The following is a 21,156-nucleotide window of genomic DNA, read 5'->3' on the forward strand; positions in this document are numbered from 1 at the left end:
GTAAATCTTAAAAACAATTACAGGAAAAAAATAAGCACCCAACAAAATAAAATTTACAAGAATAGATACACGAATAAAGATTATTTGTCTAAAAAGAAGCAGAAAATAACTAAACTATTGAGAAAATCCAATAAAAAAATCCAGAGTTGACACAGATGTTTAAATTAGGAAGGATATTGAAATTGTAATTATAAATGTATTCCATGTGTTCAAAGGGTTAACAAATTTCCAGAAATAAAAACATACTACAAAAAGTGTATTGGAGCCGGGCGGTGGTGGCGCACGCCTTTAATCCCAGCACTCGGGAGGCAGAGGCAAGCGGATCTCTGTGAGTTCGAGACCAGCCTGGTCTACAAGAGCTAGCTCCAGGACAGGCTCTAAAGCTGCAGAGAAACCCTGTCTCGAAAAACCAAAAAAAAATAAAAAAAAAAAAAATAAAAAAAAGTGTATTGGAGATGATCAAAAGATTAGAAATTATGGGCAAGGTTAGTAAAGTTCAAGACAGAAACACAAGAAACTTTAAACAAGAATCAAAGAGGAAAATAGAATCTTTAAAATGTTGTTGAGAGACATATATAGTCAATGGGGTTTGACTCAATGACTCAAGTCATCAAGCTTGGTGATAGCCTTTCCTTGCTGAGCTATTTAATAGATGACTGGCCCAATTAAAAATTATTTTAGCTTATTAACATTTTAAAGAAATGTGTTGTAGGGCGGTGGTGGCGCACACCTTTAATCCCTGCACTCAGGAGGCAGAGGCAGGCGGATCTTTGTGAGTTTGAAGCCAGCCTGCTTACAAGAGCTAGTTCCAGGACAGGCTCCAAAGCTACAGAGAAACCCTGTCTTGAAAAACAAATAAAACCCAAAAATACAAAAACAAAAAACAAAATTAAGAGATTGAAATTCTGAATGCTGAAAAGGGATTTGGGATTTAGGCCATTCAAGGAGTTGGAAAGAGAATTTCAGGCCTCTTATATACTATAAAACTTAAATTTTTAAAATTACATTCATCTATTTGTGCATGTATGCATGTATATATTATTTGCACTCGTGTGTGTGAGTGTGTGTGTGTGTTTGTTGGTTTACTAAAATGTATGTGGTGAGCCAGAGGATTAAACTCAAGGCTTTGCTTAGCCCTCATCCTGTCACCATGACCAAGACTTTTATTTGGGGACTCTGAGGTCAACAACTTATAGCTTCTTGCTAAATTCTGTACTTTTGTTAATTAGCCACTAGTATTTACATTTTAAATATTTAAGGAAAATGAGAAATATTTCATAATAGGAGAATACTATGATATTCAAATATTAGAGTCTAAAAATTTTGAGTGGAGGGAAGTAACAATCATACCAACTTATTATGCTGTATTTGTAGTGGAGTTATTGCTGCAGAGATCATAGGCATTTTGAATTCCTGTTCAGCAGATTGTTAATTATAGTTACAATTTGTGAGTTTTTGATTGTCTTGACCTTAAAAAAATAACTAATGTATGGCAGTCAAGTTAAAAAAGCAAAAAGAGGAAAAACAAACATTTTGTGGTGTTTGTGTAGCACTATGGAACATTTTATTTATTTATTTTTTATCATCACTTTTTAAGTCACAAATCACATTATACTTACTATGCTGTGACATTTATTATTATTTTTAAAGGATATTATTATACATCCCAGACTGACTTAAACTGGGTATGTACAAACAGGAATATCTTGAACTTCTGATCCTCCTGCTGTCCCCTAGAGTGCTGGTACTAAAAGTGTGGCTTAGCACATGCCTGGCTTATGCCGTGCTAACCATCTAACTCAGGACCTTGTACATGTGGGTCAGCACTATAATAACTCTTGAGCTACGACCAGCACTGTACGCTTCTTTTGTATACGAAAACCCCTGAATGTAGTTATCAGTTTTAACAAATTTTTGATTGGTGCTTTTAGGTTTTCTTACTTAAAATCATCTCATCTATATGCATAGATAATTTGAGTTCTTCCTTTTTAGTTTCTTTCTCTTTTAGGATTGCTTTTGCTAAAATTTTGGCCATATTAAATAGGCATCCTCTTTTTTTTTTTTTTTCGAGACAGGGTTTCTCTGTAGTTTTGAAGCCTATCCTGGAACTAGCTCTTGTAGACCAGGCTGGTCTCGAACTCACAGAGATCCACCTGCCTCTGCCTCCCGAGTGCTGGGATTAAAGGCGTGCGCCACCACCGCCCGGCTAGGCATCCTCTTTTTTTTTATTTTGGTTTTTTTGAGACAGGGTTTCTGTGTGTAGCCCTGGCTGTACTGGAACTCACTTTGTAGACCAGGGTGACCTCGAACTCACAGTCACCTGCCTCTGTCTTCTGAGTGCTGGGATTAAAGGTATGCGCCACCACTGCCCGGCAGACATCCTTTTCTTGTTTCAAAGTGTAGAGGAAATGGTTTTCTGCTCTTCTCCATACAGTATATCATTGACTGATTTTCAAGTGTAGCTTTTGGTGTTTTGTTTTTTTGAGACATGCTTTCTAGCTGTATTCCTTGGAATCTGAGACCAGGTTGGCCTTGAACTCAGATTTCCACCACACCCTCCCCACAGTGCTAGAATTAAAGGTAAAGGTGTACACCACCATAACCACCAAAGTGAGGCATGTTCTCTCTCTCTCTCTCTCTCTCTCTCTCTCTCTCTCTCTCTCTCTCTCTCTCTCTCTCTCTCTCTCTCTCTCTCTCTCTCTCTCTCTCTCTGTGAGAGAGAGAGAGAGAGCATGAGCATGCGTGTGTGTGTGTGTGTGTGCGCGTGTGCGTGCGCTCGCGCTCGCACGTGCGTGCCATAGGTGTGCAGGTACCAGATCCCCCGCAGCTGGAGTTATATAGCTGTTTGTGAGTCACCTAAAGTGTTTGCTGGGAATTGGGTCCTTCGTGTGACCAAGTACAATTTCTCTAGCTCTATGAAGTACTTATGTCTGTTTTGGTGTGTATATGTTACTGCAAACCTCCCTTTTAGTACTGCCTTTTCTGTCTTTTCCAAATTTTGTTTTAATTTTTGTTTTAGTAATTCAATTTTTATTTTAATGTCTTCCATTATTCATTGGTCTTTTATAACCATTATTTAATTCCATATACTTGTATGTTTTCCATGAGTCTTCCTGTTGATTTCTTAGTTATTATATTCTGTTGTTGCTTAAGAAAGATACTTGTTTATGTATGTTGGTTTATGTGTGTGTACATTTATCTGTCTGTCATTGTATTGTATTGTATTGTATTGTATTGTATTCTACTCTACTCTATTCTATTCTATATTATTTCTATTCGTATAGTCCAGAGGTTGATATCAGGTGTTTACCTCTCACTGAACCAAGTGAATACCGATTCTGCTAATCTAGCTAGTTAGGTTGCTCTTAGGGAATTTTTTTTTCATCTCTTGGGCACTGGAATTATAGGATGGTCCCTAAGCCTGCTCACCTTTCATGTGGGTCCTGAGGATCCAAACTGTGGTCATCATGCGCATAGCCAACACTTTATCCACAGAGACTTCCCTGTTGGCGGAGTTTTCCTGTCCTGACCACCTGCTCCCAAATGACCATCACGAGAGTTAAGACTTATAAATGTTTGGCCAATAACTCAAACTTGTTACTACCTAGTTCTTACAATTTAACTCATTCATTTCTGTTAATATATGTATTGCCCCAAGACTTGTGACTTTTGCCTCTATCCCATTTTTGTGTCCAACTGGCGACTCCAGATTCCATTTTTCTCCCTCCCAGCATTCTCCTAGTCTGGCCTTTCTGCTTTAAACTTGTTCTGTTCAGCTATTGGCCAGTGAGCTTCTTTATTAAGCCAATCACAATTACATATATTCACACAATGGAAAGAAATTTTCCATAGCACTTTCCTAACCCTTTTTTCCTTTATAGTTTTTAATGTAAAATATTTATTATATGAAGTGAGTATATTTTACCAGATAACTTTTCTCTTTGCTCACGCTCTCTGTCTAACACTTCTTTTCATTTTATGTGATTCTTTATCAGTAAAATAAGTTTTTTTATAGTACATATTCATTGGAGTTCGTTTGTTCTGTCTGTCTGTCTGTCTGTCTGTCTGTCTGTCTGTCTGTCTGTCTGTCTAATCTATCTATGCCAGTTTAAGGCTTCTGATTGGTGAACTTAATATATTTCCATCCAAGGTTATTATTGGTTAAGGTAGAATTCCTTCTGTGCTTTTGGTTTTTGTGCTTCGTGTTGTTTATTCTTTTCTACCTTTTTAGTAGTTTTCTTTCATGGAAGTAGTTGATTTTCTTTTCTTTGATGTGTATCATTTCTAGTGAGTTTTACATATTGTATTATGTATTGAGCGTTATATATTGTGTGCTTTCATGGTGGCACCTACTGTCTTGTTTATTTCTTCTCTTTTTAAAAACTTCCGATTTTTGAAAAAAAAATTTCCTTTTCTTTTTTGAAACAGTGTTTCTCTACGTAGCCATATCTGACCTAGAACTAGCTCTCTAAGCCAGGGTGACCTGCCTCTGCCTAATGAGATTATTTTATTGTTTCCAATTAGGACTTGCTTAGACATTTTTTTCCACAGGTCTAGTCAGTAATATGGCGACTTTCATTAGTTTCTATCTGATTATGAGACATTATTTGTCTCTTGAAGAATGTCACTGAATTTTGATGCATTAAGTTTATAGGCCACTTTTGATGATATAGCTAATGTCACAGTAGAATTCTCCAATTCCATGAACATGGATGCTTTTTCTGTTTTCTGGCACCATTTCAGTTTCTTCTTACAGTGTTTCAAGTTGTCATTGAAGAAGTTGTTCATCATCTTTTGTTTATTCCAAATTATTTAAAAGCTATTGTATATGAATCTTAGTTAAATTAACCACCTCCCAACCCCATGGTTTCACTTTTAGGTAGCCCCTCCTGGCTTGGAACTTGAAAGGTAGACCAACTTTAGTTTTTGTCCTGTCTTTCCCTCTGCCCCTTCATCATTGACATATGAAAAGACAGTTTTGATTTGTTGTTGTTGTTTTATGTGCTGCATTTTTTTTGTTTCCTTGATGAAATGCTGAAAGTGTTTTTATCAGATTTACAAAAGTTTCTGGTTGAGTCCTATTCTTTTAAGTGTAACATATCGAGAAATAAAGATCATTTTACTTCTTTCCTATTTGTATTTCTTTTTCTTTTCTCTTTCCTTATTGCATAGCCAAGACTTTAAGCTCTATACTGGATAAGAGTGGAAGGAGTATTGTCTCATTCCTGATTTTGAGGAAAATTTCAATTTCCCTCTATTCAGTAGTGTTGTTTTGTTTGTATGCCTGGTCTATTCCCAGACTCTTCAGTTATTTTTTGTCATGAATGGATGTTAAACATTGTCAAAGGCCTTTTGTACTTCATGTAATCAGTTTTTTCTCCTTCCTTCCTTCCTTCCTTCCTTCACTAAATTTTACTGATTTGTTTATATTGAACCATCCTTGTATCCTTGGAATGAAACCAACCTGATATTGGTATATGATCTTTTTAATAATGGAGTTAAAGTAGCCTGGCTCTCCCCTTTACACAGCTGCCCCTGCAGCTCTCACCGTGGGACTGCAGTGAGTTGACTGACTTCAGGTTCTGTGATTTGTTCTTTGTTATCAGGCCTCCTGATTAGCTCAACCTTACACAATAGCATACTGATACTTGGAGAACAAGAAAGCTGACCTTCTTTTGATTGTGTTCCACAGTGCTGGAGTAGTCACAATCTCACAAACATCTCCAGCTGGCACTTTTTTTTTCTGATGTATCTTTCTGAAGATTGTGGGTTTTCAACTCTTACTTCACTAAACAGGTTTAGGAGCCTTGTTCATTTTCTCCTGTTGGAATATTCTATATGAATATTGGTTCAATCAGTGTGAGTCCTATGACTCATAGTCTTTGTTCATTCCCTGCCTGCCTCTTTTTTTCTTTCCATCCTTTCCCTTTTCTACTTTCCTCAACACACTTGTGCAGAATTTCAGGCATTCTTCCTTTTTAGTGTTTTTTCTTTTGTGGTTGCTCTGGCTTGTACTTTTTGTTTGAGTGGTCAAAGTTCTCAATTTCAGCATTTCTTTTGTTCCTTCTTACTTAATTCTCCACTAGTGTTGTGAATTTCTTTTCTCACTTTGCTATATCATGTATCTATTTTTTCTTGCATCTTACAAATTTCTCTCATGTTTGTTTTGAGTTCTTCAGGCATTTAATAGATTTCTTCCTCATGGAGATCTAGTAGAGTAGGTTCTTTGGTTATAGATGAGTTCAAAAGTGTAACCTCCTTTCTCTTTGTAATCAGTGTTAGCATCTCAGTAATCTAGTAGCCATGAAAGTAATTGTAAGAATTTTCGAGAGATAATGGGTTTGCAAAAGAGTGTGTTCTCAGGTCCTTTTGAATCTAGTTTCATTGACATTGGCCTATTTATGCATAAGCTGCCCTTGTGTCGCAGGATATGGAGAGAAGTGTCTCTGGGGTCCTTCAGCCCAAGCTTAAGAGATACTTGGATCTGTCGTGGCAGAATTGTCATGGTTCTGAACTAATAACATATAGAGGATTTTTTACAATAATTGTCGCTCTAATACTGTGGGTTGCTGCATTGTCCTTCCCTGGATACAAGTCACACTTGGATATCAGTGCTTGTAACTGTGATTCTGGGGCTAGAATATGTTGGCGGGACTGTCCTCAGGTGCAGTGTGGGATGGATCATAGGATCAGTTGTTGCTTGTGATTGCTGGTAGTTCTTGGTTTGAATCAGGAGGTCAATTAATCAAGTAGTTCCTTATTCTTATAGGATGAATGTATGTGATACCAGGACATGACAACCATTTTTCTCATGCTTCCAAAGCCAAATGAGTTCTTTTCTAAGTCCCAAGGGACAGTGGTAGGTAATGGAGTATTTTCAACTGAAGTCCCAAGGCAATGGCCTGGGGAGGAAACCTTTGTCTAACTCTCAATGAAAGTATAGGTGGCACTATGGTACTGACTGGTCCTGAAAGTGACCTCTGCTGCATGGGAGTCACATAAACCCTTAGTAGACACTTGGTGCTATAGGGACTACCTTCTGGTTGCTTCTAGTGCCTGACAGATAGTAGTAGCTTTTGATGCAGCTTGAGTACTAAGTCAGAAGGTCCAATGTGCATTCTCTCTTTTGAAATCGTGAGGTACCTCAGCAAGTAAAGGAACATGCTACTCAAGCCTGGCAACTCAAGTTTGACCCTCAGAACCCACATATGTGGAAGGAGAGAACTGTTTCTACACAGTTGTCTTCTGACTTCTGCATGTGCTTCTTGCTTATACATTCTCACGCTAATACACATGCAAGCACAATAAATTGTGTATAGTGTTTTGCACAACTACTTGCAATAATAATCTTGATTAAACATTGCATTTTTACCATATATTTGCCTCCCTTAAATTATGAACTTTGATAGTGTCATTATTTAAATTTAAATTGTGTTTATGTTTATAACCTATAAATTGTTATTATTTAACATTTGTAATTCAAGTATGGTTATTTGTTGACATTTGATTTTCTCTGAAATGGCGATTTTATCATACAAAGGGATGATAAAATTTTTTTTACATAATCAGATTTTCTACATAATCAGATTTGTTAATGTTTTTTATGGATATTAGTTATTGTTCTTTGGCTGTACAGAGACACCATGACCAAAGCAACTTAAAAAAGAAAGCATTTATTTGGGGATTTGCTTACAATTTCAGAGGGTGAATCCATGACCATCATGGTGGGGAACAAGGCAGCTGGCATGAAGGCCTGGTGCTAGAGCAATATCTGAGAACTTACATCCTGATACAAAGGTAGAATGCAGAGAGAGTGAAACTGGCCCTCTGAAACCCTAAGTAGGAACCACATTCAAAAGTATGAGCCTATGGGGACTATTCTTATTCAAGTTAATACTTACTCAAGTGTTAAATGGGTGTTATTAGGGGCCATGTGGATGTTGGGAATTGAATTTGGATCCTTTGTAAGAGCAGCCATACCAGAGCTCTTAGACACAGAACTACCTCTCCAGCCCGTCTAATACCCCCCCGCAAGAGTAGATACTTCAATTAGAGATATATATTTAGCAGTGTACAAATTAATTACCATCATCGCCATAATCCTTACTTCAGGCCAGCTTACAAAGAAAATTATTAGATAGGTTGTCTTTCATTTGAAGCATTTCAGTTGCAGTTTATAAAGGAAGGCCCAACTCTTAGTGTTTTTTTTTTTTTTTTAAACAAAGTGTCATTGAGTGTTTTCTTTCTTAGAGAACAAATCTCAGGCATAAAGTTTTTTTTGTGTTTGCCTGTCTGTTGAGGCAGGATTTCTCTGTGTAGCCCTGGCTCTCCTGGAACTCACTCTGTTGGACCTCCAGAGATTGGCTTGCCTCTACCTGAGTGTTGGGATTAAAGGCGTGTGCCATCATTGCCTGGCCTATCTTCTTTAATTTTAAGATTTAGTTTCATTTTTTTTTCTGCAGGGTTAAGGTTTTGTAGTGCCATGCTTGCTACATGTCAAAGAACTTTTTTCCATTTTTTATTGTTTTGGCTTTTGTTTTTAAGTTGAGAGAGAGAGAGAGAGAGAGAAAGAGAGAGAGAGAGAGAGAGAGAGAGAGAGAGAATATGAATGAATACATATATACATATGTGTGAGGGCACAGGACAACTTGCAGGTGTTGATTTGCTCCTTCTACTTTGTGGGTTCCAGAGATTGAACTCAGGACATCAGACTTGATAGCCTGAAGAGTCATCTTACCAGTCCTTTGATTTGAGGAGGGAAAACCCCAAAAAGCTCCACTGTTATGTAAAAGAAGATTTTAAAGCTTCCAATAGTGGATTTTGGGGTTTATCTTTACATTGTAAGCGTCTAGTTTTTGTTGCAGGTCACAGGACATAACTTATATAGACTGAAGTTTCTGGCCTGCCCAGTCACAGCCATTCAGTCCCAAATAAACGCCCAGAGGCTTATATTAATTATAAACTGTTTGACCTATTGCACAGGCTTAATACTACTACCTCTTAGAACTCAAATTAACCCATAATTTTTTTTATCTATGTTTAGCCACATGGCTTGGTACTTTTCTCAGTAAGGCATTTTTATCTTACTTCCTCTATGGCTGGCTGGCTACTGCATCTCTGCCTTTCCTCTTCCCAGAATTATTTGTCTGTTTTCTCTGCCTATACTTCTTGCTTGGCTACTGGCCAATCAGTGTTTTATTAAACTAATATGAGTGACAAATCTTTAGAGCGTTCAAGAGCATTATCTGACAGCATACTTATTTTTATTAAATATGGCCTAGAAAATGTATGCTCTTTTGTATATAGGCATTTATTTGTGTTCATATATGTAATGAATACTTTGAGAATTTTATGTATGTACATCTGGAGTAGATTTTGTGTCTGTGTGTCTGAGTATTGAATCAAACTTGATTGTTATGAAGTTATTTCATGTCTACTTAATCTCTTGGTTTGACGGTTATATTAAAGTCGCATTTTATGCACTTATTTCCAGTCAGGTTTCTGTTTTGTATGCTGAAGATACTTTTTACATTCATAAGGTTTAATAACATTTTATTTTACATTTATACTAAATAAAGTTATGCTGATATCCACTGTTACCTTTTACCTATACTTATACTTTTAGTTTGAATTCTTCTGTTTGTTTCTTGAATTGTAACTGCCAGTGTGTCTAATATGTGTGCCCGTTGGTGCTTGTGTTGGTGCACACCACTTACTTACTTACACACATATATACACACACACACCACTTATATTACAGACATATAAAATGTTACGCTTGTACATAAAGTATATATGAGTATATGAATTATATAGCTTTGGAAAAGTTCCTGCCTTTTAGTAGCAAAGTTTATTGGTTATATCATATGTGAACTTGAATGTTATCTCAATAGACATTACAAATTTTTACTTCCAAATAATTCTTTAAAATGTCATACTGGGGATTAGGCTATGGCTTTAACATGCTAGGCAGTAGGTGTACCACTGAGCTGTATCCTAAGCCTGCAGGTAATCTTTTTGTAGATAACTTGTTTTTCTCCTTTTTATCCAGTATTGCTATTGCTGATATTATTACCTGGAAATGATCTTTTCTTCTGTCTTGTGTTTGTATGTGTGTGTTTTCTAAAATTCCCACTTGTCCTCCATCTAAAAATTATGCTGTTCCTCGACATGGTCTGTTTTAGTCTGAAGCTGATCTTTAGGAAAGTTCAGAGAACAACTGTGACAGAGATTAAACCAGGGAGCTTTGAGAGGAATGCAAAGATCTGTGAAAATGACAAAGACTGTGTTTTAGTTCTCTTGTCTGTTTAGTTGGAATTATGCTTAAATGTTAATGCTTATATAGGTATCATAAAATTTCAACTAGAATAATTTATTTGATTACGACCCACATTTTTCTTTCTGGTGTTCTTTTCGACCTTTGATTGACCTTCTGGATCAGATTTCCACATAATTGTCTTTAGGTTTTCTCTCCCCTACCCTGTCTACCTCACGCTCTCCCAGCTTGGGCTCGAACCGCAAAACAGTGATTGAAATATTATTGTTGGTTCTGTTTTGGTTTGTGCTATAGATTTCTTTTTGGATGTCATTTCAGTTGAGTTTAAGTTTTGAAAGAATTTTATATAATTGAAGACTTATAAAACACTATTACTAATAGAGACTTTCACTGACCCTTAAACGCTTTTTTATATTAATACTACATTATTACACATTATTTTTGCTTATCTATCTCTTCTTTCCTTTCTTTAGTGATTATGCAAAATAGAAAAGGAGAAATTTAAAATTTATATTTTTCTAACCCATGTTGGCCTTGGAACTCACTGTGTATTGTAACCCATGCTAGTCTTAAATTCATGGCTTCATCCTCCTGAGTGCTGGGGTTGTGGATATGTGCTGTCATGCATGGGTATGGTTTATAAGTGCTGGCAATAGAGAAATTACATGTGAAAAAGTCATTCTTTGACATTTTTTGTAGTTTTACAGCCAAGTTTTATGGTTTAGAAAGATATCTACCATTTGTCATATTTTCGTTCAGTGTCAGATGTTCTTTAACTGTGATTTTAGCAGAAGGGCTTGAAAGGTTCACTTAATAATATAAATTATTTTACTGGATAAGTTCTAGTACTTTTCATATCAGAGTATCTAATGTCAGGTAAGCTTTTTTTAATCAAAGATACAATTAAAATAATATATTGGCATTTCTAAAATGACATACTTTGGGGAAAGGATCAATTTAAAATACATTTTGTCTTATGATGCACTTACACTATAACTCATATTTATTTGCCAATATTATTTTTATGCAAAAGGTTTCTGCACAGCTTGCCATATTGTATCAAAATAAGGGATCCTAGATTTTACCAATCTGCCAGAAAATATTTTTATTATTTCAGTGAGTTATTATAATTTTTTCCCTGCACATTAATTGTATTTTCTTAGCTTAACATTTCTTGGTCTTTCTGAATGACATTTAGACTGAGTAGCTTCTCATGGATAATCTTGGGTCTCTTAATATTCCAAAGAAAGCTAGGTTCCTTGGAAAGTTTTATTATAAAAATACAATTCATTTAGGAACAACTGGTTACTCTAATCTATATCAATAAAGAGAAATGCGACTTTATTTTTTGTTTTCTGTCTTTCACAAAGTAATACTTCCAAGTAAAAAATATAATGGCAATTTATAGTTAGTACGCTTATGGACATTGCATGAAATTAAAGTGTGACAGGTTAATTAGTAATGTTCAGTGGTTTCTGGAGTTGAATTAAAATTGCATAGAAGACAGTGCAAGAAGCCTGTTTTATAGTATTTACTGTAGTGGATTGGTGATAGTAAGAAAATGTTCAATAGTATATGATAATACTAGATAATAGGAAATTATTGAAATTAATTATAATTAAAATCTGTTATTCTGATTAGCAGAATATAGATTGAATGCATTAGTATGTGGGGCATGCAATAATATTTGAAGAGTCCACTTTCCTCTGTTAGTTAAATGAAGGTTTAGTTGTTTTAGCTAGGCTTTTTATGAGCCGCATTTAGGAACACATTTACCAGAATGAAGTATGTTTGGTATATAAGTATGAACATGTATTCATTAGGCCTTTCTGTGTCAAAGCAGTGTGTTTGTGTGTGTGTGTGGGGGTGGGTGGGTGGAGAGAGAGAGACAGAGACAAAGACAGACAGACAGACAAGGTCTGTCTTTGTTTGCTGTTCTGGATTTCTGTAGACCAGGCTGGCCTTGAACTCATAGAGACCCACCTGCCTCTGCCTTTCAAGTGCTTGGATTAAAGCCATGTGAGCCACCATGCCAGGCAGAATTCCTGGTTTCATATATAAAGAAAATGCTGTTTGGTCCCTACACTCCAAGATCTTGGGGATGACTTCTTCTGTATTCAGTTGTTGCTTTTTTGTTTGTTTGTTTGCTTGCTTTTTTTCCCTACTGTAAGAGATTGAAATGGAAAGGAAAATAAATATAGCTAGGGAATTCCATTTTTTTGTATAGAACTAGAACTATACTAAGTGCTGTAGTTAAGTTTGTAGGTTCTTTTTTAAATTGTCATCATTATCACTACTGTCTTCCCACCCCCACCAGGTTGCTGAGATAGTCTCATTATATAGTCCGAGCTGTGTTTTAGTTCTTCATATTCTTGCCTCAGCTCTCTGGATGTTATTTTATAGGTATGCACCACCATGCCTGGCTATGAATTTTTTGTGTGTTTATTTAAATAATATAGGGGCCCTTCATTATTTTATAGTTTACTAGTTTCTTTCATTCATGGACACACAGACACCAGACACACTGGCTATCCCGCAACTTGCTATGTAAACTCATCTGGTCGGGTACTCACAGAGATTCATGTGCCTTTGTTTGCCCTCCTGATTGTAAAAGTTCACCACCATGCTTAGCTTTTGATTTTTAAGAATTCTAAAAATTTATAGTCTCTTCGGTGGGATTTAAAAACTAATATTGTAGTAACCCATACTGTAAACTGGGGTTTTTCTTTTTAAAAAGATTCATTTATTTTACTTTTATGCTTGTGACTGTTATTCCTGAATGCATTTATGTGCACTACATATGTGCCTATTAGGTCCCTTGTAACTGAGGCTATCACGTGGTGCTGAGAGTTGCACCTTGATTCATTTCAAGAGCAACAAGTACCTTTAACCACTGAGCCATTTTCCCCACTTCTACCCCATACAGACATACATACAAGATCTCTTGTAGCCTTACTGGTTTCTACCTCAGAGCTTTGTGCATCCAGACAAAAACTATACTGGCGATGTACATCCATCTTTCCTAAACCTGCTTTCTTCTTCCAGTGTGACAACAACAACAAAATCCATTCTAGCTTAATGTTTTTGAGAAGGTAAATTGAAATACTAATTGTCTAATGAGTTGGTTGAATATGAATGAACTGGGTTTCTGAGATGATTAGCATTTTAAATTGGCTGTTTGTTTTTGTTTTTAATAGATTCCAGTTGTTTTAATAGTAAGATACAGCTATTTCTTTATTCCTTCTTACCCTTCTTCACAGTTTTTTTAAGGTGATTTCTCTCCTTTTTCTCTTTCCAGCGATGTGCATTTTGCAAACATCTTGGAGCCACCATAAAATGCTGTGAAGAGAAATGTACCCAGATGTACCATTACCCATGTGCTGCAGGGGCGGGCACCTTTCAGGACTTTAGCCACTTCTTTCTTCTCTGTCCAGAACACATTGACCAAGCTCCTGAAAGATGTAAGTGTACTACCCATGCAGTTGTAATTTCATAGGTATTTACTTAAAATATCACGTGTGTATTTGGAGAGTTTCTTTACTTGTATTAAAGGTAATGTAAAATTTTCAAGAAGGAAGATATTAATATTTGAAAGATGATATATAATCCTGATGGTCTGAGAAATCTTTACTGTTGGATGTTATGTTCTGTGCCCCCTCCCCATCCCGTGTCCCGCCCCTGGTCTCACTATGTAGCTCTGGCTAGCCTGGAAATCATAGATCTGCTGCTTCTGCCTCCCGAATGCTGGGATTATAGCCATGTGCACTATACTTGGCTCACTGTAGGTTTTTGAAGGAAATTTGTAACCAGTAATTTTATTAGTATTAATTCCAAAAAATTAATTTTTTCTGAAATTCCAACTTTTCATATTTTAAATTCTTATATAAAAAGTTTTAAACTACTATAGAAGACATGCTGAATGCACAGCATCTTTAACATGTCCTAAGAGAATAGATTATTAAAGCAAAGAGTGGTCTGTCTGGCACTTACATCTACCTTACTTAGTATTTATATCTTTACATAACTTTTTTTTTCATGCTAGTCCTAGGTCTTGGAGTATAGGGACCAAACAGCATTCTCTCTATATATGAAAAGTTTAGTAAGAAAATTTGGCACAGGATATATAGCTTGGAGCAGTATGAAAGAAATGATGAGGGTGACAACCCCCTCCATACGCACTTTCTGTATGTAAGTCAAAAATTTGATCATTCCAAAAATTAATACAAGGAAGAAAATGTGAGCTCTTAATCAGATTTATAGCATTATTTTAGGATTTTATTCCATACTAAGAGGAAAAGGTAAGGGGACACTGCATGCTATAGTGGAGATAGTGAAAAATTGCTTCACAGTACCAGCCCGGCAGTATAAACATACCCCGCAGATATTTTGTCTTCAGATCACTTGTCACATGTGCATGCATGTATGTGGAGGTGGAGGTGCATTTGCATAGTAGATTTCTGAGGTTAATGTGGTTGCCTTCTACTATTGATCTTCATCTTTTGAGAGAGTCTCTCACTGAATCAAGAACTAACAGCTTGTCTAGGCAGGCTTATCAGTGGGGAGCTGCCTGCACTTCTGTTGTATCCATTGCCCTAACTTCACCTTCATCACAAGCTGCAGCTGTGCACAGTAGCCATTCGCGAGTTTCACATGCGTACAGTGGATACAACCCTAAATTCTGTGAGTTCTCTGACCTTTTCAGTTTATTGGAAGGAATCCATAATTTAACTTTTCTTCATGGGATTGTTTGATAAGCAGACCTCAAAGCAGTGTCCTGCCAGTCAAGAAAGTGGCAAATAGTATTTGTCTCAGTGTTAGAATTAGTAAGCTTTGCTGACATTATCCTGAAGTTTTTTTCCCCCGTGGAGCAGCTTGACTTGTTGCTTTTGTTGTGTTGCTGGACATCAGCAGTTCGTCAGATCTGGCAATCAGTGTCCTTATCCACTGAGCCATCTCTAAGCAGCTCTTAATGACCTTTCTTAAGGTCCCTTTACCTTCCAGTTGGAGCAGTTTATTTCAGAGCAAACTCAGCATGTTTGTCCTACCTCTTGCTCTGCTTGTTTCATAACTATAGGTAAGGGACTACACCTAATTTTAGCCAAAAGCAAAAGTAAGCTGGAGCTCAGAAATTGGACACCAGAGATGGCTTTTCTGTCTGTTATTGTCCTGCTGTGAGAATTTTGTTACCCCTATTTCATTCAGCATCTATGTCTAATGCTTCTTCTCTTTTCCTACTTTTGTGCTTATCTTCAGGTATTCTTTACTTTCATAAATGATTATTAAAATTTGCCTAGGTAGAAGTACCAATTACCAAATAGTAAAAAGTGTCATCTTCAAAGCCAAATTTACCTGGATTTGGTTCTTTGTTCCCATGCCCCCCGACTGGGTTTCTTTGTAGCTTTTGGAGCCTGTCCTGGAACTAGCTCTTGTTCTAGCTGACCTTGAACTCACAGGGATCCAGCTGCCTCTGCCTCCCAAGTGCTGGGATTAAAGGCGTGCGCCACCACTGCCTCGCCTTAATGATTCCTTTAAGGTTTGTTTGGTTGGTTGGGTTTTTTGCCCTCTCTTAAGAATTATCTTTTGTTTTTGCCTTTCAGTCAATCTCTTTTGGTTTTCCAACTTCTTAAAGAAATGTTTCATTTAGTGGTTTGATTATTGCTTCGTTTTTTAATGGCTCTGTAGCTTGCTGACATACCCATATTGTGTGCATATATGTACTTTTTTTCTTTAAAAAATTTTTTAGGAACTGGAGAGATGGCTCAGAGGTTAAGAGCACCGGATGCTTTTTCAGAGGTTCTGAGTTCAAGAAACAGCAACCATCCTCAATGAGATCTGGTGCCCTCTTCTGACCTGCAGAGATACATGCAGGCAGAACACTATATACATAATAGATCAATAAACTTTAAAAAAAGAAAAAATCTAACATTAAAAAATTTTTAGAAAGATTTTATTTTTATTTTATGTGTGGTGTTTTGCCTGCATGTATGTATGTATGTGCAGCATGAGGTGCATGCAGTTTCTGTTAAGGCCAGAAGATGGTGGTGGATTATTTGGAACTGGAGTTACAGATGGTTGTGAGCCATATGGGTGTTGGAACTGAACCTGGGTCTTCTGAAAGAGCAGCCGAGGCTCTTAACCACTGAACCATCTCTCTAACCCCATGTACCTATTTCTGATGCATCACCAGCAACACAAATCTTACACCTGCCCTCAGAAAGATTGCTTGGTGTTTCTACATGGGCTTGCCCTTTGACTGCTTTCATTCCTTTTCATAATATTTTTTTATCACTCCTATCTTTTACTTCACATTGATGTGTTTCTTTGACAAGATTGTCATGAAAGTGTTACTGAGAAAATAGCACAAAATAAATCACTTTATTTAGTTATCTAGTTTGAGACAAGGTTTCTCTCTGTAACAGTCTGGCTGTCCTGGAACTCAGAGACCTGTCTGTTTCTGCCTCCCTCAGTGCTGGGATTAAAGGCATGCGTCACCATGCAGGGTTTAATCATTTATTTTAAGTTCCCAGCAATTAAAGAGCCTTTTAAAAGTGTTCTGAAAAGTAAGTGTTCAAGAGCTGGAGACATGGCTCTGCAGTTAAGAACACTACCTGCTCTTTCAGAGGTCCTGAGTTCAATTCCTAGCAACCACATGGTGGCTCACAACCATCTATAATGAGATCTGGTGCCCTCTTCTGGTGTGCAGGTGTTCATGCAGGAGGAGCACTGTATACATAATAAATAATTCTTAAAAAAAAGCCTTCAACTTAAAATACATTTAAATAAGACCTTGATTTGTTCTGGGTTATTGGAGATACAAAGTAGAAAAGTTTATGCTTCATCCTTCAAGGCTTTATTCTGTTGTGTTATAGTTAATGTTTTAACATTTCTTTCAAGCATACAGGGAAAAGGAACATTCACTTAAATTCCAATTTTCCTTTTAGGTGAAAAAAGACATATTGAGATTTTTGTGTGCTTATATGTAAATTGCAATACTCATATTATTTATAGAATATGGTTTGAGCCAGCTGTGCTCTCACTATGCATCTGAGGCCAACCTTGAAATCCTGATCCTTCTGCTTCTGCCTCTCAGGTGCTGAGATTACAAGCATATGCCATTATTTCCACCTCCTCTGATTGGATCTTTAAAACAATTAAATTCTTTGTTTTGCATGCATGTATATGTGTGGCAGGCGTGTACTAAGGTGTTTGTGTGTGGAAGCCAAAAGACAACTTGTATTGTGGTTGACGCTTTCTTCCACCATGTGGGTTTTAGGGATTTTGTTCAGGTCAGCCGATATGAGCAGCAAGCACCTTTTCCAGTTAAGCCATTCTGCTGGCCAAGCCATCTTAATGCGCCCCCCCCCCCCCCCCCCCCCCCAGTTTCCTCTGTGTAGTTCTGGCTGTCCTGGAACTAGCTCTGTGGGCCAGGCCTCGAACTCACATAGATATGTTTGTGTCTAAGCCTCCCTGCACAACAAGTGCTGGGTTCAAAGATATGTGCCACCCACTGCCCAGCTTTGAGTGTCAGTATTTTATGAACATTGAAGGAGTTTATACAACCACAGGGGGGAATGTTGAGTTTATAAGGAAAGGTCAAGATAGATTCTAGGGTATTCAGTATTCAAAGTGGTTATAAAGGTACAGTTCCCCATAGAATTCTAAAGGGAACCTAAGGGAATTTTTTTTTTAAAGATGTCAACAAGTCACAGTCTAAAAAGTAGCTGTTGTATTTCCTGTGGTTATTGGTAACCTCAGGTATGAGGAGATTGTGTTGCTAAACTTTATGTCGGGTGCAGTCTGCTATCTAAATCTTAGGACTTTTTATATTTGCTTCAAGCTAGTAATGCTCACATTTTCAAAAAAACTGTAAATAAAAAACTTTAAGTCTGTATTACAGGCACTGCTTTAGCTTACAAAACCTATTTACTATATAGTCCTTGGCAAGAAAATGTCCTTTTTAAAATTAATTAAAAAAATTAACTTTAATTAATTAAAATTAATCTTTTAAAGAAAAGGAGTATTTTCTTATTTTACCTACCAGTCCCAGTTCCCACTCCCTCCCCTCCTCAGTCTCACTTCCCTTCCCCTTCCTGCCACTTTCATCCACTCCTCAGAGGGTAAGGCTTCCCATGGGGAGTCAACAAAGTCTAGCACATTGCTTTGAAGCAGGGCCAAGGCTATATCTAGGCTGATCAAGGTACCCTGCAAAGAGAATTGGTTCCAAATAGCCAGTACAAGCAGTAGGGATAAATTCTGGGCTTACTGTCAGTGGCCCCACAGTCTGCCCCAGTCATACAGCTGTCATCCACATGCAGTGGACCTAGTTTGGTCCATACTGGTTCACCCACTGTTAGGCCTGAATCAGTGAGCTCCTATTAGGTTGTGTAAGCTGTTTCAGTGGGTATCCCTATCATGGTCTTGACTCCTTTGCTCATATTATCACTCCTCCTTCTCTTTGACTCAGCCCAGCACTTTGCTGTGGATCTCTGCATCTGCTTCCATCAGTTGCTGGATAAAAAAGTTGTAAGATGACATTTAAGATAGTCATCAATCAGATTACGGGGCAAGGCCAGTTCAGAAACCTGTCCACAATTGCTTAGGGTCTTAGCTGGGGTCATCCTTGTGGATTCCTGGGAATTTCTCTAGTGCCAGGTTTCTTGCTAGCTCCATAATGGCTCCCTCAATCAAAATATTTCCTTTTTTTCCCTAGGACAATGTTCTTGACTTCTGATGTAAGCAAAGGGTATTGCTACTCAGTTTCAAGATACTTGACATGCAAAGAAGGTAGAAAGTGCATTTAGCCAGAGTGGATTAGGATGGATGGAACAAAGAGAAAACATTGCTCTCTTAAATTTGTTACAGAGGCATATTCACATCATTGGTATTGGTGTGCTTTTAAAATACTTTGTTTCTCTTTCTACATTGTAACTTGTTTAGTTAGGTTTGATTGTATTTTGGGAAAAGCATAATTTATTCATACATTTATTTTTTGTTTGTTTTAAATAGTAAATGAACTGTTAGCACTCTTTTAATCCTTTTAAAATGTGGATTGGAATAGTCTGTTTTTAATTAAGAAACATTAATCTAATTGATTTTAGCATCCTAATTTTGTATTATTTGGTTTTAAGTTTTCAAGTATTTAATATGAATAAAATATTTATTTTAATGTCTCTGTTGATTCCCCAATCCCCCAGCCCCTTGGTTCTTTCTAATACATGTACTGAATATCAACCAAATGACCAGCATTGCCATTGGTATTAAAAGTATAAAATTAAATAACAACTGCTTATCGTCTTAAGTAGGTATAAGCAGAAATACTTGCAAAGTTACATGATTTAATTTCATATGGTTAAACTTAAATTAAATACACTACAGTGTTTTAAGTGAAACCTTATTCTGACTTGGTATATTTTGCTAACTTCAAATGTCAGATTTCTATGTAAATTCCCTTCAAGTGATTTTTAAACTGTTAAGAAAACTATTTACTCATAACACAACAATTTCATTGTTTTGCTGTTAATTATAGCAAAGGAAGATGCAAACTGTGCAGTATGTGACAGCCCAGGAGATCTCTTAGATCAATTCTTTTGTACTACGTGTGGTCAGCACTACCATGGGATGTGCCTGGATATAGCTGTTACTCCATTAAAACGTGCGGGTTGGCAGTGTCCTGAGTGCAAAGTGTGCCAGAACTGCAAGTAAGTTTCTAATTTCAGCTCAAGGGTTTGTATTTAGTTTTAGTTAGAACTTGTTAAATATTAAAGATTTATGAAATATGATAAAAATTATTTATATTACAAGCTATAGTCACACTAATTTCACCATGCCCCATACTACTAGACATTTACTAATGCTTATGTTATTTTGAAATATATCTAAATGGAACTTACCATGCTTACAATTTGTTAATAAATATTATTTTTTTAAATAAAGATTAGAAAAACAAAATTTAGTTTGAGAGAAGTTGGGAAGAGAATTATTAGGATTATGAAGCTGTAACTGCAGAAATAAGCTGAAGCTTTGAACCTTCAAATCAGCGTTATGTTTGAATTTCTGTTTTAGGATGGATAATTACTACTGAATACTATTTTGATAAAATCTTGATGTTCATTTGAAAGACAATTGCTTCTATTTAGAATATTTTTTTTTAACGTAGAAATTAAGCATTTGGAGTTATCATTTTCTTAATCTGTTGTATTCCATCCTTTGGCCATTTTTCCCATCTCTTCTGTAATTCTCCCTCTCAACACGTGTGTAGCTAGAATGGCAATTTGAGAATGTGACTTGCATCATCACCGATGCACAAACTATTGCATACAGACCATTTTTGTAACCAGGAGAAAATAAGACCCAGAGTTGCCAGGGTAAATCTGATTTCCTGGTTATTTCACGAGAACAGTCAGAATCAGTATCATGGAATCATGAAGTCAATCAAACCATTTGCTTTCATATTTTACTAAAATTCAGGAAGAATATTAGTTAACATTTATTTGACAATGTGTATGTGTACTTAGATTCTTGAGAAGGGTTGTGAGAACTTAAAGGATTTATGGCCTCAAGTCTATCCATATAATTGAAGATATCCCAAAAACTTGTAGAGTTTGTTAAACTAACAACCAAAAGCCTTGATGACGCATCTTCTTGCTGTTTACTTATCCCTAGGTTTGATTTATAATTTTTCTTTCAACTCTTTTTAAAGTTTCCCCACCCCTCCTTGTGTCTTAAATTCTTAGTATCTGAGAATCAGTAATGAGTTACTAAGCATCAAGACAGATTATTTTGCATAGCATGGGTGCAGTTTTGGTTCAAAACAGTGTTTGGAGAAAGGCTTTCAATTGTAATTTATAATTATAACATTATTTTTCCTTTTTTATTTATTG

At 36.5% G+C, this 21,156-nt stretch overlaps 1 protein-coding gene across 9 annotated transcripts in view; it reads left to right on the forward strand.

Moving 5' to 3' along the window:
* Nucleotides 1-21,156, forward strand: part of Kmt2c (lysine methyltransferase 2C) — a 219,907-nt gene that overhangs the window by 85,449 nt on the left and 113,302 nt on the right. For all 9 annotated transcript variants that reach the window (XM_038321056.1, XM_038321060.1, XM_038321059.1 and 6 more), the window contains 2 exons: nucleotides 13,575-13,737; nucleotides 19,803-19,974. In XM_038321056.1, coding sequence (XP_038176984.1) covers nucleotides 13,575-13,737; nucleotides 19,803-19,974 — 335 coding nt within the window. The remainder of the gene's footprint in view (nucleotides 1-13,574; nucleotides 13,738-19,802; nucleotides 19,975-21,156) is intronic.

Source organism: Arvicola amphibius, chromosome 2 (genome assembly GCF_903992535.2).
Source record: "Arvicola amphibius chromosome 2, mArvAmp1.2, whole genome shotgun sequence".
In the NCBI taxonomy this organism is placed as follows: Eukaryota; Metazoa; Chordata; class Mammalia; order Rodentia; family Cricetidae; genus Arvicola; species Arvicola amphibius.